The sequence below is a fragment of the Diospyros lotus genome, chromosome 12 (genome assembly GCF_014633365.1).
Source record: "Diospyros lotus cultivar Yz01 chromosome 12, ASM1463336v1, whole genome shotgun sequence".
Taxonomy (NCBI): Eukaryota; Viridiplantae; Streptophyta; class Magnoliopsida; order Ericales; family Ebenaceae; genus Diospyros; species Diospyros lotus.
In genome coordinates this window covers 36,179,270-36,195,926 of record NC_068349.1, presented here as the reverse complement: position 1 = coordinate 36,195,926, position 16,657 = coordinate 36,179,270, and the positions used below count along the sequence as shown (strand labels likewise).

The 16,657-nt window shown below is 37.9% G+C and overlaps 1 protein-coding gene across 1 annotated transcript; it reads right to left on the bottom strand.

Annotated features, from left to right (window-relative positions):
• Positions 1-1,582: 1,582 nt before the first annotated feature.
• LOC127786719 (ubiquitin-related modifier 1 homolog 2) lies at positions 1,583-11,248 on the bottom strand. The gene is made up of 4 exons (XM_052314335.1): positions 11,155-11,248; positions 2,555-2,630; positions 2,375-2,457; positions 1,583-2,012 (listed from the first exon to the last, which is right to left on the bottom strand). Exons 1-4 carry the CDS (start codon positions 11,175-11,177, stop codon positions 1,895-1,897), a joined length of 300 nt encoding a protein of 99 aa, XP_052170295.1. The 5' UTR covers positions 11,178-11,248; the 3' UTR covers positions 1,583-1,894.
• Positions 11,249-16,657: the final 5,409 nt, after the last annotated feature.

Genomic DNA, 16,657 nt, shown 5'->3' with positions numbered 1-16,657 from the left:
CTTTTGCTCGTCCGCTCGCGCTCGCGCTCGCCCTCGCTCTCTGCCTCTCTCTTGCAGTCTTGCTCCCACTCTCCCTCTCGCTCGCCCTCGCTGGTTCTCTCTTGCTCTCGCTAGGGCTCGGCCCATCTTTCTCGCACTCACCTTCGCTCTTTGCCTCTCTCTTGGTCTCGTTCCGCCCCCTCCTGCAAATAGCAACAAACCCTTCTCCTTCTCCCTTTCTCTCTCGATCTGTTCTGTTGCTCGCCCTCGCTCTTGCTCGCTACCTATCTCGCCCTCCCTTGCCCTATCTGTAATACAAATATAGTTTTGAGAGCAATAATCGAAACACAAGAAACATCGACTAGGCGAGTCGAGAGTCACGGACCTTCATTTTATGAGCATCACACTTGAATTGTCTTATGCAATTTATCTCTGTACGCTGACAACAAGGTCTCTCTCTCTCCAACTCACAAATTAAGATTTCTGACTTGATTTATTATTTTGGTCTGATTGATGCGCAAATGCCTAAATCTAAATCTAACTTCATTCTATATTTTTATGTAAATTTGTAATGTTTAAGAATATGTCTGTGTTTGCTATTTCTTTCTTTACTCCTCTATTTTTGTTTTTTTTCCCCTTACTGCAATGAATAGGAAGGTCGAACTTTTTGTTTCCTCCCTCCATGCTTGGATCGATTTTTTTGATCAAATATTAATATATATTGTGGGTGTGTTTGTGTTTGTCACTTAGATATATAAATAAATTAAATTATTACAATTTAAGAGGCACGGTCAATTTGAAGCCAAAAGCATGGGATTTTCATCTAATAGTTAGATATAGGTTAGCATAATGTTATTGTTAGTTGCCACAACTGTGAAAGGCATAATGTAGTGCATGCAGATCAATAAATTTTTATGAATGCTATTTGCAAGAGTTTGTCGTTATTTGTTGGTATAGATCAAATTAAAAAAATCATGGTTAAAACCAAAATCAAACCGAAATCGAATGGTTTGGTTATGGTTTTTAATTTTTAAAATCAATGAGTTAATGGTTTGGTTTTGGTTTTAGTATTTTAAGTTTGGTTTGGTTATGGTTTTAGCAAAAATCGAAATCAAACCAAACCATTGCCAACCCTACTTGAAATTGATGTTTTCAAACCATGAACTTATGATGGTGTTTTAGAAACAAAGTTCAGACCATCTTTTCTGTGAAATGTAATCCAAAACACCAGATTCACACTTGGAGAAAAAGACTACTTATCTACAACCAGTCTCAAACCTGAATAAAGGCGAAAGATTGTGTTAGATAACAGACCATCAACAAAAAATTCTTAGATTAAACATGACTCTAAACATAATTGAAGAGATAAAATTCATGTAACCAACTTTATGTATTGAAATTAAGGCTTCATGTGTTGTTTTTTACCTCCTTAAAAAAGTGGATCCAGTTGGCTTTGAACAATGCGATGTGCATTCAAGAGGCAAATTCCAACTCTTTTTCCTGCCCCAAAAGACCAAAGATAAGATAAAGGAGAGTGGACCCATAAAATAGAGATGGAACTGCTAGCATTAGAAGTTGGCTAACCAGTCTGTTGAACCATATATTCAGTAAAGACACCTTATAAGATGCATTTCAGCAATATTATTCAACACAAAACAGAGGTAGCCACAAAGCTACCTGAAAGGAACTGCAACAATATCCCATAATGCAGAGACAACCAAATCATCTGCTTTTATCCATATTGTTCTGAATTACAGGACTCCATACTAGGCTGAGAAACAGCACAGGTTCATGTTTTACAACATCGAGGACAAAAATTTAGACAGCGTTGTGTGAAATAATAATAAGTTAATAACCTTTTGCATATATATCAGTAACTGTAAGTCTGTAACACCAATGATGGTAACATTTGAAGCTATCCACCGTGCAAGGTTGAAATGAAAACCACGTTATCTTTCTCTTCCAATGTTGTACTGAGCTGGCCACTTAGTTCCCAATCACAATCGTTCACGAGGACAAGAACACCAGGCCTCCTGCAATGAAATATTCACTAACTGAGGTTAACACCTGGGGAGGAAGTTGAAGGATACCATGTTGTTTCATGAATAAGGTAGTGTTTTTTTTTATTTATTTTTTTGGGTCCCTAAAACTGCCAGTCATCTGCACTGGTCAAACTTCTAAACACTATTCAGTTGCTTCGTACTATAAAACCCGAGTGCACATACACACAAGCACAAGTACATGTATAAATATATGCATGCATATGTTTTGGTATCTTTGGCCTGAATGAGGACACCAGACAGCACAAGCTGCACTAATCCTGGTTGTTGCAGGCTTCAGAACACCATCTAGACAGCATCTTAAAATTAATGGTCATAAGAATCTTCCTACTTACACAGTATCTCCTTTCATAAACATTTCAGGCCTCTCCTTGATGAGATTGGTACGAACCCAAGCAAGCAAGTCCTTCATGGTTAACTGTGAAGAATATGAAACAGAATCAGAGAGATATTGAATCATATGTTCAGAGAAGAAAATTGAACTTGGTTAGTGGCTACTTTAGAAAGATACTTACCTTATCTTCACCATCTAGGGGGTCAACTTTGACGTTGTGAATCTTGACAGAGTCACAGAGTAGTTCCAGTCCTCCACTTTATTTGGTAAAATTACAAGGCAATAGATATGCATTAGATTAAAAGAAAGAAAATTACAAATAAGGAGCAGATGGTAACATAACACCACTGTTTCAGTCATCTGATTCGATGTCATAAGCATTCAAGCAAAACACAAAACCTGAAGGAATATAGGGGCGCTAGGAGCACTAGTTATCAAACAACTTCACAGGTTAGTAAAGGAACTCAGATAAAATAAATAGCTGGATATACGATCCATGTAATCCTCATACCTATAAAATCCCACAAGTACAACATATGTGAGTGCAACTTGAAGATGAGAGAAATGCATGCATTTCCCTAATTAAGATCTGTTTATGATTGTTCTTTTTTCCAGCTAGACAATCATGGGACAGGTCAGAAAAGGAAAAGACCACTGGAATAGAATGATTTGCTCCATTTCATAAACCTGTTCTCACTGGCCTAATCTATCAGTTACTTTTTCATTCCACTCCATCCAGGCTCTAGCATACCAAACATAACAATAGAATAGAATGATCAGTCCATTGGTGACCGTACTAAACATGACAATGGAACTATGATTCCATTCTATTCTTATTCCTATTCCAATTCTCGTTCCCTCAACTTCCATTCTAGCAAATCAAACAGGCCCTGAAAGGAGTAAAGGAAATTACAAGTACTCCACAGTAACAAAACTTCCAAAAACCAACTCTTCAAGATGTACATCCTAGTCCATTTTACAGCAGCATGTTCTCTAGTGCCCCTCCATATGGAATATGGATGATTGTCCAGGATTTGAGAAGCAATCACTTTTAGGGTGTGTTTAATTGCAAGCATGGAACTTGCACGGAAAGAAAATAAGTTCTAAGCAATTCAATTATTTGTATGAAAATTGTCAATTAAATGTGTTTGATTGGCTAAATTTTCAACCTAGAAATTGTTATACTTTTTAATCTTTTGATGTTTGATTGTCATTATTTTCCATGGAAATAGTAATTTTTTCCAGCTTTTGTTGTTTGATAGCCATTATTTTTCATGAAAATTGTCACTTTTTCCATGAAATTGTACCTTTTTGAACTTGAAATTTGACGTGACCCACACGATGTGCTAGAGCCCACACGATGAAATCCCATCATGGGAATTCCCAGGGATGGGATAGTGAGCACGATGAAATCCCATAATGAGACTGTCCCATGATGGCTTAAATTTTTTTTTTCTTTTTTGTGGTGTAATTGGATGTCATTGTTAAAACCCTCGGGTAGAACTCACCCTCAATAACTAGTTGTTAAGAGGAGAGTGCCCAAAAGGTTATAAACCCACACTAGAAGTCTAAACTTTCAATATGAGACAAGTCTCATACCCTACAATGGACCATAACATATCACCACGCTCCGCAGCTCGGCGCCCACGACGACAAGCTGCGCACTAGCCACTGCTAGTCCCGAGCAAACACTACAATATCGGCGTCACCTCCATCGCCGCTCACTTGCACTGTAAGCCATGGGGTCGACTCTGATACCAAGATTGTCACGGCCTAAGTTTGTCAACATTCTTCCTCCCAATTCCGATATGAATTAGGACCCAAATGCCCAAACAAAGAGTAAAAACAAAGATAAAGAAAAGAATGAGTGAGAACAGAGAGAAGAATAAAGAAGAAAGGAGAGAAACCGTGAGAATTCTATTATTTTTCATAAACTTTCCCCCTTGTACGAATAGGAGGATATACACCAGTGTCTAGAATGAGAGATTCTCCTGCCAGGGTGGGCCCTACACCCCTAACAAACTCGAGATTCTCTAACCTCTTTGCACATGGCAGTAACTATCTTAGGAATTACAGTAGTGAAAATAACAGGAAGCAGTAATTAGCAACAAGAAAAATTTTAAAATAGCTTTGAGAAGGTGCTTCTTGTGACATTTCCCCCCACCTTAATCATTTTCTTGTCCTCAAGAAATGTTAAGGAGGCTAGCCGCTCTCAGAAATTGTTTGAGAAGATCTAGGAGATACTCCCAAGTGTTATCTTCCGAAGGTTTTCCCTGCCACCTGACCAACACTTGAATGAGGGGAGCCCCATGTTTGTGTATCACTCTCCTCTCCAAAATAACTCTAGGTTCCACTGTTTGGCCAGCTTCCATAGGAATGATAAGTAGAGCAGCACTCACTGATTGTCCACCCACTGCCTTTTTTAAGAGTGAAACATGATATACAGAGTGGATGAGTGACCCTGCAGGCAACCTCAATCGATATGCCATCTTCCCCACCTTAGCTTCTATAGGAAATGGCCCATAATACTTAGGACTGAGCTTGGTTTCCTTTCCTCGGGTGATAAACTTAAGGTGAGAGTACCTCAACCTTAGATACACTTTATTTCCCACTTCAAACTCTCGTTCACTTCTCCTCATGTCAACAAACTATTTCATGCGATTTTGAACCGAAGCCAACTCTTGCTTCAACTGTTGTGTCACTTCTCTCCTTCGCTACAAATAATCTTCTACTGACACTACATTGGATTCTTCCCCAACTACAGGCAGAACAAGTGGCTTGTATTCGAATAAGGCCTCAAATGGGGTCATCTTGATGGAAGAGTGGTGGGAAGTATTGTACCACCACAAGCCAAGGCCAGCCATTTTTGCCACTCCTTAGGCTGCAGTAGGCAAATGCATCTTAGGTAAGTCTCAAGACTCTGGTTCACCCTCTTAGTTTGTCCATCCGTTTGAGGGTGATGAGCAGTTGACAGGCTCAGTTTTGTTCCCGGCGACCTCATCAATTCCTGTCACATCATACTGGTAAAAATCGGATCTCTATATGAAATTATGGTCTTAAGAGTCCCATGTAATTTAGCCACCTGGTCCAAGAAGGCCCTAGCCACCTCTTGAGCTATGTAGGGATGAGTTAATCCTATAAAATGGGCAAACTTAGTCAGTTTGTCCACCACTACTAGGATACTATCCTTGCCCTCCGACTTGGGCAATCCTTCCACAAAGTCCATAGATACACTTGACCAAACTTGTTTGGGGATAGGCAAGGGTTGCAGTAGCCTAGGGTAGGCTACTTTTTCTAACTTACATCTCTTACAAATGTCACATGCTTGCACCAACTCCTTAATCTCTGATTTCATTCTTAACCAATGAAAAATCTGCCTAACTCTCAAGTAAGTGTTTTGCTCCCCTGAATCCCCCCCCCCCCCCAAATGGGCAACTCATGTAAGGCCTGAAATATCTTCTTTTTGAGGTCTGCCTTATTTCCAATCACAATTCTTCCCTAGTATCTCAACATTCTTCTATTTAAAGTATACCCATCCCCCACATTAGCCCCTACCGCCAATCCTTCCAGCAGAACTTAAGCTTCTCATCTCCTTCATAACTGTCAATCACCTCCTGGTACCACTTATGTTATGGCTACAAAACTCCCTTCTTCATGGCACCTTGAAAGTGCACCAACAACTACATTCTCCTTCCTCTTTCTGTATTGTATAATGTAGTACAATCCCATGAGTTTGGTCATTCCCTTCCTTTGCAACTACGTTTGAAGCCTTTGTTGTAACAGGAACTTTAAACTCTCATGGTCTGTTTTGATTATAAATCTTCCCCTTTCCAAGTAGTCCCTCCACTTGTCTACAACCATCAACACTGCTAAGAACTCATTCTCATATATGTTCAGTGTTCAAAAACGCGCTAGGCGCTAGTCGGGCGGCAGGCTGGCGCTTAGCGCCTAGGCGACGACTAGATCAACAACAAACTTGCTGTTGTAGCAAGGAGCAACCAGCAAGCAACTGCAACATGCAGCAAGGAGCAGCAAGCAGTAACGCAACAGATGAGATCGGAGGAAGATGGATACATACCGAAGGAAGATGAGATTGGCAATGAGAGATGACAGCCAACAGATGAGATCGGCGGCGACAAGAGAGAACGACCAACAGACGAGATTGACGACGATGGCGAACGACCAAGAGACGAGATCGACAGCGAGAGAGAGAGAGAGAGACGACCCGCGATGAACGATTAGAGACAAAAAGGAAAGGGGGTAATAGGTTTGCCCAGGACGCGCGCGACCTAGGCGACCCTGGCCGCGCGTGACCCAGGCGGTTTGGCGCTGCCTGGGCGGCCTAGGCGCCGCCGTGGCCCGATTAATCGGGCCTGGCGACTAGGGGTGCCGAGCAGCCCTTAATCGCTACAGCTAGTGGCCGCCTAACGCCTAGAACGAATTTTCGAACACTGTATATGTTGAATCCTAAGTGTTTAGGACCCAACACTTAGCTTAAGAATGCTAGAGGCCTTCCCTCTTGCTCCAAAACTGCCCCCATCCCTGTTCCACTTGCATCTGTTTCCAGGATAAAAGCCTTATCGAAATCTGGAAGTCCCAGAACTGGTACCCTGCTCATACCCCCTTTAAATTCTCAAATGCCTCCTCTACCCTTGGGCCCCAACTAAAACTTCCTTTCCTCAGTAATTCGGTTAAGGGTTTGCTAATTACCCCATAATTTTTCACAAATTGACGGTAATATCCTGTTAACCCCAAAAATCCCCTTAAGGCTCTCACCGAAGTTAGCCTTGGCCAGGACACCATGGCCTCCACCTTCCAGGGGTCGGTACTCACTCTTCCCTTTGATATAATGTGCCCCAAATATTCTACTTGCCCTTAACCAAAGGCACACTTAGATTTCTTAATAAAAAGCTGGTGGAATCTGAGGATGTCAAGGGTAGTTCTAGGGTGGAGTAGATGTTGTTCAAAAGAGGAGTTGTAAATGAGTATGTCATCAAAGAATACTAATATAAACTTTCGAAGATAGGGTTCAAAAATTCTATTCATAAGGGATTGAAAAGTGGTTGGGGCATTGGTGAACCCAAATGGCATCACCAAGAATTCAAAATGCCCATGGTCAGTTCTAAAAGTTGTTTTGTGGATATCCTCGGGTTTCATCCTAATTTGGTGGTAACTCGAGCATAGGTCAAGCTTAGAAAAGAATTGGGCATTATGTAATTCATGCAAGAGATCTTCTACCAAAGGAATAGGGAATTTGTTTTTTATGGTTATAACATTTAATTGGCGATAATCCACACAAAACCGCCATGTTCCATCCTTTTTTTTAACCAATAGGACAGGGGAAGCAAAAGGACTTTGGCTTGGTCTAATGATGGATTGTTGAAGCATTTCTCTCACCATTTTCTCTATTTCATTTTTCTAGATTGGGGGGTAACAGTAAGTTCTAATGTTAACAGGCTTAGTGTGTGGTCTTAAGTAAATAGAGTGGTCATGCATTCGGGTAGGAGGGAGTGATTGGGGTTCAATGAAAAGATCCTCGCATTCGACCAGCAATTCATTAAGGAGGTTTAAGTGATGTACCTAATCAGGTATCCCTTGGGGTGTGCTAACCGTTAGGTAGATCTCCTCTTGCAGTGCTAGATCTCCTTGTACCTCCTTAGTTGCCACAACTGAGAAGAGTTGTGTCAGTTGCCCCCACTTTCCCTTAATCACCCTCTACAGTCTCTTCCCTGATATCATCTTGCATGTTCCCATCTCTTTTCCTCTTAATAAAGTCATCTTCCTTCCCTCTTTCTCAAAAGATACTTCCATCCGGTTAAAATCAAAACTAATGGGGCTAACCCCTTTCATCCAATCCACTCCCAGAATCACATCACACCCACCTAATTGTAGTAGCCTTAGATCTGTTTCAAATTTCTCTCCCTACATCTCCCAGCAAAAGCCATTGCAAGATGATTTGCTCAACACCCTTTGGCCATTAGCCACTATCACACTCAAAGGTGGAGTCCTTGTGAGTTGACACTTCAGCCTCTTTGTCGTGCTTTCATTAAGAAGGTTGTGGGTACTCCCACTGTCTATTAAGATCATGAGATCATTGCCCTTAAATTGCCCCTCCACCTTGATGATTTTGTTGTTGGCTACTCCCTTCAATGCGTGTATGGAGATCTCTCCATTATCCTCTGCTCCAACCTCCCCACCGTCTCTTTCTATTGTCTCCTCTAGGTCCTCCTCTTCATCCCCTTCCAACAGCAAAATCTGCCTCTTACATTGATACCCAGGATGGTACTTGTCACCACATCGGAAGCAAAGGCCAGCCAACCTTCTTTGCTTCCTTAATTGGTCCCCATAAGGAACTGAGCTTGATCCACCTACACTCCTCACCCCTTGGTTCCCTTTTGCTATATCTCGGTGGTAACTCTTTCCCCCAACAGGGCCTGTTCCCAGAGCCACCCCTCTTTGTTATTGCCTTTGCTTCTTCATCAATGCCTCTACAAACATTTCTTGTAATCAAGCACTTTCAGAGGCTTGCTCCACTATCCTCGATCTCATCATTTTGACCATTGGTTGTAACTCCTCACTCAGGCCACTCAAAAAGCTTGACACAAAGTAAGCTTCTAATGAATGAGGGTTGTGGCAGACCATAAACGACCTTAATTCTTCAAACTTTTGTAAATAAGCCCCAACGCTCCCTGTTTGCTTGAGCTTATTAAACTCTTCTATCGTATCCATCATACTCCTTTCCCCAAATCGCTCACATAATTTTTCAGAGAACTCTTCCCATGTGTAGTCTTCTCTCACACTAAGGCACCCCCGAAACCAAGCATCCACTGCTTCATTGAAGTAAGCAGTGACCAACAACACCCTCTGCCCCCTAGGTATGTTGTGCAAATTGAACAACCTTTTGCATTTCCTTAACCACCACCAGGGGTTAGCTCTTTCGAATGTTGGTATCTCAATCTAAGGCATGGGAAACCCCGAGGGATGGCCATGAGGCTGCTCATTCCTTTCTCTATCCATAACTCCCTCCAATCCTTCCTCAAGCTCTACCTCAATCTCTAAGGTTCCTTCCCTCCTATTCATTCTATTTCTCAGTAATATGAGATCATCCCTCTCACGCGGAGGAAAGTCAGGAGCCATTCTTACTGCGTTTTGGGATCATCCCTCTCAATTGAGCCAAGCTTCTCAAATACCAAATCTCACATGAATTCTTCATCAGTCAAGCTCATAAAGATTCTACCCAAACTTTCGTCCGATTGAAATACTTTCATGACTGGCATGATGTCACGCTTGTCTATCTTCATGCCTTGTAGTTTTGCTATAACTAATTGCCAATTGATGTGATTTAGCGCATCTAACGTTGCTTGAATCTCCATAGCATTATCAATTTTTTTAGACAATTCAGCAATGCTCAATAGGGCATTGAGACTCTCATCAATGGGTTGGGTACGTCTATGCTGGATTTTGTTAGTTTCTCCTTCGACATTACACTTAGGAGCGCAAATTCTACTTGGATTCGTATCTTCACTTAGATCGTCAACCTCATTCACACTTTCATCCGTTACTTAGTAAAAAAAAAAAGAACTTGTTGGAATCTTTATATAATATAATATGAATCATATATATTTATTATTTACTTTTAAATATCATACATGGGAGAGAAATCGCCATTAACGATTAGAGAGCGATCTCCTGAAGCAGCATCATTTCTGAAGATAGCCTCCCAACTCATCATATTGAGGACAAAGTTTGGTCCCCCACTTTCCAAATTCTGGTTTTCCCTAAAAAAAAATTGGAGGGGAAAATACGTTTTATGCTTGTAAATATCCAAAAGAAACTATACTACTAATATGTAATGACTAAAATTTTTATTAGTCAATGAAATATTATACCTTAAGAAACTCGTCCCAAGCTAATGCATCAGCTGTGACATGTCCAGTGTCAGGATCCAACCCAAAAACATTCATACCTCTAGACTTTGAAAACTCTAACACTCAAAACTATTAACAGCGCATCAATAGCTCCAAGCTATTGAAAATTTTTCTAGGAAAAAATATTTCGAGCATTCTAAAAGTTGAGTCAGTAAGACAAGACTCTGAAAATTGCTATTTCTTTCTTTTCCTAATTTTACACAACTATTGGAAAATGAAAAACATTGAAGCAAAGTCCCTAGTTATTGTAAAATTTGCACAGATAAATCCCTTAGCATGTGTCATGACCCCAAGGGCATTAGTTGTAATTGTTTCTTGTTTGTATTTTCCCTTAGTGGGTATTGTGTACTTGAGTTGTTAGTTTCTTAGTTGGGTAATAACTGCATGGATGTAAACAGCCTATAAATAGGCTGTTGAATAGAGAATAGGGGGGATTGATTGAATGAATCCATTCTGTTCCCTCTCAATTCTTATGACCCTCTCTATTTCGTCTGAATCCTTCCCCTTTCTTCTCGATTTCTCCCTCTTTCTGTTCTGTTTTCTCCCTCTATTCTGTTCTTTCTTCTTCAATTTCCTCCAAAATCCCATTCTAAACCCTAGGAAAACCTAGGGCCATGACAGCATGCCAAGCCAGTAGGCAGACAAACAAAAAAACCCTAGTGGCAACAAGATACAAATTTGAGACTAAGTAAAGGGTACCATAAGACTACAGAGAAATCGTGATTATAACTATGAATAGGGCAATTATAAAAGAACTTAAGATTCAAACCAGAACAAGACTCTTAACACAAGATACAAAGCAAACGTATGCCTCTATATATACATATTCAAGGGGGAAAAAAAGGGAAATTACCCGAATTCAAGTGTGAGCTGCATCTCCGCTTGATCCGAGGGCTTACGCAGAGGCGCAGAGAGAGTAGGGAGGAGGGGGGAACAGTCTAAGATTATGCCGCCCTGGCCTTGCTATGCATATACCGCGTGACAGCCTCCTGTTAAGAAAACGACGCCGTTTCTTCAAGCATTATTTTTTTCCTCCCTTTGGTAAAATTTAATTTTACTGTATACCTTTTTTTTTAATATTGTAATCTTAATTTGATGATCTGATGACGAAAATGGCTTGGAGATACTGTTTTGGTGTTTTTGAGATGTTTCCCATTTTGAAAATATTAAAGAAAGCTCCAAATGTTTTTCGAATCATTTTTGTAATTTGTAAAACATTTTAGGGTATTTGGTAATTAAAGAAAACTCTCATAAATGCGTTTCTCAATTGAAAACACATTTTTGGCGACCAAATATAATTAAAGACGGAAGCAATAATCTCTAACCAACAAATATATATATATTCTTTTAATTTTCGTCTCTATCTCTTTAATTTACTCATGTCGCCTTTAACCTTAATTTCTGAATTCAAATATAGCCTCGTCTCAAATCTCTCGTCGTCATCCTCACTTTCAGGCTTGTCAGTTGTTGTCATCGATTCTCGGATATTGTTACTTGTTTGTTGCTCATGTTGCCATTGATTTGAGCCTCAATGACAAAGGGGATTGAGAGAATATTTGGTGCTTTTGCCATCATTTCCCGTCATTGTCGCTGTCGATTCCTTCTTACTCAATGCTTGTGTTGTTATTAATTGCTCCTTATTCGAAGCTCATGTCGCCATTGATTCAAGCCTTGGCAACCAAAGGGATTGAGAGAATATTCGATGCTTTTGCCATCATTCCCTCTCGCCATCGCCATCGTTGTCACTGTCGATTGCTTCTTGCTTAATGCTTGTGTTTCTGTTGATTGCTCCTTACTCGATGCTCGTGTCAGTGTCAATTTGAGCCTTGGCAATCGAAGGGATTGAGATAATATTCAATGGTCGTGTCATTGTCAATTACTCTTTGTTTATATTTGAACTACTTTTTATAATTTTCTATATCAAAAAACATCTATATATATTATAATAAAACAGCCGTCAAATTTTTTTCCCACCCATTTTCACTTTCTATTTCAATATTTTATTTATTTTTTTACTTACTCGAAATGGAATTTTTATAAGTCATTAATTAAGTATAGATTTGTGAAAAACGTGTAGTTCTTGGAACCTGTAAATAGTTTTATTTATAGTTGAATAGTATTCGGAGAATGTGTAAGCATACTGATATATGAAGAGGTAATATCTAATCCATATTATTAATTTTTAAATATTAATATAAAATTTTAATTAAAATAAATTACGAAAAAAATAGACTTTTTTAAATCAGGAGAAATTTTGAGACATTAAGTAATATCGCCAAATATCGACTGCCAAGTATATTTTTTTGAAAAATAAATTTAATTTTTTATTTTATTTCCTATAATTTACCTCTCATTCTCTCTCAATAAAGCCACCACTCAAAACTCTAAAACCCTTAATTAGTTTCATGCAAAAAAAATACAAATCTTATATATGTTTATGTTACTACTTAATTTTGAAAAATAATTAGTTTGTAGGTTATGTTAAATTAGTTATTTAGGCAAAATTGAATTATTTTAAATAAATAATTTAAGTTATTTTGACAAAATTAATATTTTGTATAGGCTATTTATATTTATCATATGTTGTCATATTTCTTTTGAAAATTTTTATGTTTTATTATTTATGTTACTAATTTATATAAATTATATGTTGTCATATTATTTATTATTTTATATAATCTATTTATATTTATCATATATTAAATTAATTATTAGTTTATGAAAAATGTGTAGTTCTTGAAATCTGTAGATAGAATTTATGGTCGTGAGATTATCAATTTTAAATAAATTCAATACATATGAACTTTTGTGCGTCACACTGGGAATAAACTAGTACTTACAAAAAATCCTTATATTTCCTTTAATTTATTCTTTACTCTACGTTTTCGTTTTTTACTTTTTTGAAAAAATGTTGTTTCTTCATTTTCGTTCCATATCAAAAACATTTTCTATTTCTATTTTTGTGTAACCTAGAATAGATGTTAGCAAATTGTTCATATTTTAGTATTATTTTTATTTATGTCATGTGTTTTTATAAAGTTTGGGTTAATTTTTAGGTAGATTTAGAGTTAATTAATATAGTCTAAGTAGATAATTGGAGAAATTAGCTTTCCATGAGAATTTTCAAACCTAATAAAAATGGAATTGAGGTTAATTTTTCCTTATCGAGTAAGTCTAAGGATGAGTTTATGAGTTTAAATTTAAAGTCATTGATAACATTTCTCGTCCTGACCTACCCTATTGTCATTCCTAATAATGATCATATACATTAACTATCTTGTCATTTTGTACAAAATCAATTAATTACACTATTGAAATTGTCTGGTCTCGTTTTCGAAAAGAGCTCCCAATTTGTGTTTTACATTATTCTTCGAGTAAATTACACTCAACATCTTTGTAATTTAATAAAAAAACATAAACATATTTGATATTTGAAAATTGACAAAAATCTCAGGACTTTATAACTCTAGCTATAATTTCCTTGTATCCTTACTTTTAGAGGAGTGAAAAAGTTCAGTTTACCCAAACTATCCGAACTGAACTTTAAAATAATGTTATTTTGATGTTTATAAAACGACTTTATTTTATTTGATTTTGTGTGTTTTCTATCAGTTACTTTGTGTGTGTGTGTGTTTTTGCATTTATTAGGTTGAATCAGTTTGGTTCGGTTCGATTTATATGGTTTTGGTTCTTTTTTTTGTTTATTATCGGTTGGTTTGATTTTGTGAGTTAATCGATTGGTTCGATTTGATTTAGTTTAATAGGTTTGTAGATTTTTGTTGAAATAATAGCAATAATTTGTATATGTATTACATTGATTATATTAAACCCCGTAATGATAAACAACAATATACTCCACACAATAACAACATGCAAACAAAATAGCAGGTAAAGAAATACAGTACTGCAAACCCAAATTTCAGTGAGGCAGGCGACAATCGGAGAATAATAGTACAACAAGTACACCATCAGAACAGAAAAATCGACAAGAAGCAGAACGAAAACGATGATCAAGGCACGCTAAAAAGTGTTATCTTGAAGATAGAAACGCCTCGCTTCGATCACACACAAACTCTGGCGACTGTCTCAGTAGGATCTAATGGTCAATTCCAGTGAGTCGGAAACCACGAATGGCCGGATTTGGCAAAACTCCCAAAGACACTTGCTTTCTATGACATACAGAAACTCGGGGGAAACAAATACACGAATGAACTTTGAAGCGAGCAATCCAACAACAAAGTTCAATCAGCCTTATATAGCTGAGTCGAAGACACATAACAGACGCTTCACTCAAGTCAACATTGATCGCCTACATAAATCTCCAACACTTGAAGCAATCGAAGCGACATGAAATTACACGAAAGCCTGCTCAAAATCTCACATGTTGAAGACCAATGAGCTCACCCACTCGCAAAATCTGGGTGCCATTGGGGCCCAACCCTAAGTGTAAGGGAGGGATATAAATACCCACTCCATTCCCTTTGCACAGCCAATATGGGACACAAAAACCCACACACAGATTTATACTCACACATAGACACACAATAATCCCCCACATGAGTGTAAGTGTGCTAAAACAAATAAATTAACACGACACCACGAAGAGCAAACAGAAAAGTTACGCATCATGTAAGGTGTCTTTTGGACTTGAAGCTTCCTTAGTGAATATATATCCATCGAACTTACTGAAGAAATAGTAAAGTCAGCTCTTGAACTATCTTTCTTGTGGTAAATAATGGAGTTCTATATGATTATGTCCATTTTGGTTCTAGATAACATCATGAATTCATGAGAGCTCTAGAAAACTCCAAGCCCTTTGAATAGTTCTCATAAAAATGACCCACTTCTACTCTCACATAGGTAATCATTGATTAAGAGTACTTTGTCACCACTCCTTTTGTAACAAGATATAAATATTACATGTATCATTGATAGATCACACATTCTCTTTTCTACCAAGAACTGGGGAAGAAACTATAAGTTCATTAATGTGTAAACTATGAATTATTCCAGTTAGTTTGCCTATTCAACTTAGATCTTGAGATCTCCAGTCAAGTAGATTAGCTTACCACCAAAAAATTAATTTCACAGGCTTTAGCCCCATTCTCTTAGATGTATAGGTGACTTGTTTTCTTTTCACTCATTTAGTCAAAGGATCGACCAAATTTTCCTTAGACTTCACATAGTCTATGGAAATTATTCCATTAATAAGCAGTTGCTCTATTATATTGTGTTTATACCTTATATGTCTTAACTTCCAATTGTAAACATTATTTTTAGCTCTCATCGAAGCAGTTAAGTTGTCATAATAAATACATATGGTGTTTATAGGCTTTGGCCACAATGAAATGTTTTCAAGGAAATTTTGAAGCCATTCTACTTCTTCACCTACTTTATCCAAAGCGATAAATTCTGACTCCATAGTAGGCCATGTTTTGAAGACTTCCACGACACAACAGCATCACCTAAGGTAAACACATATCCACTAGTTCATTTTATCTCTAAGCTATTTGTGATCTAATTAGCATCACTAAATCATTCTAGTATATGTGGATACCTCATGTAGTGCAATCCATAATCAAGCGTGTACTTCAAATGCCTAAGTACCCTAACAAGAGCATCCCAATGGTCACGTCCAGCATTGCTCATGTATCTAGCTAATCTACTTGCAAAGCAGGCAATATCGGGTCTTATACAGTTCATTATGTATATTAAACTCCCAACAATCCTAGAATATTCTAGACGAGATATGTAAGAACCCATATTTTTGTGAGATTATCACGTAATTTAAGCAAGTTTAAAATGCCGAAAAATTGGCTTGATAGCAGTTATAAGTACTAAATCGACTGCAAGGGGTGCCCTGAAGCCGAGATGTCAAAGGAAAATGATACGGCATTGATAAGCATTTTGAGATAGGATTTATGGTATCGAAAGAAATCGAATCGGGAACGATTTTCGGTATAACTAAAATACAGTTGTGAATCAGGCTAAGAAACCAAATTGTCGCAAGGGACCTTTGGGAAGTCAATGGAAGCCTAAGGAGGCTTCGATTTTTGTAATGAGCAACCCTTCAGTTGTTTCGGGATAAAATGATAGCCCGATAAGGATACTGGGGTGACATTGTCATTATCGAGTAATCTTGGATTATTAATTTTGCGTTTTCGGTATTGAAATGCAAATTAATTGGATGTTTGAGGGTATAATTGTAATTACGGAATTGCTCAAGTGTAATAGGGATGAAATTTGGGATTTAAATATATAATTTTTCTATTCTTATAATGTAATATGTAGTTATATATATAAATATGTATGCGTGGTTGTGTGTGTAGTGGCCAAGCTTCTGTAAAGCTTGGTGG

What these genes read in the sequence shown, in the direction of transcription:
- LOC127786719 (XM_052314335.1), bottom strand. Translation starts at nt 11,177, where the DNA reads ATGCAGCTCACACTTGAATTCGG. An exon ending in CAGCTCACACTTGAATTCGG is followed by an intron (nt 2,631 to 11,154) that starts GTAATTTCCCTT and finishes TACCAAATAAAG; the next exon opens with TGGAGGACTGGAACTACTCT. An exon ending in TTTATGAAAGGAGATACTGT is followed by an intron (nt 2,013 to 2,374) that starts GTAAGTAGGAAG and finishes ATTTCATTGCAG; the next exon opens with GAGGCCTGGTGTTCTTGTCC.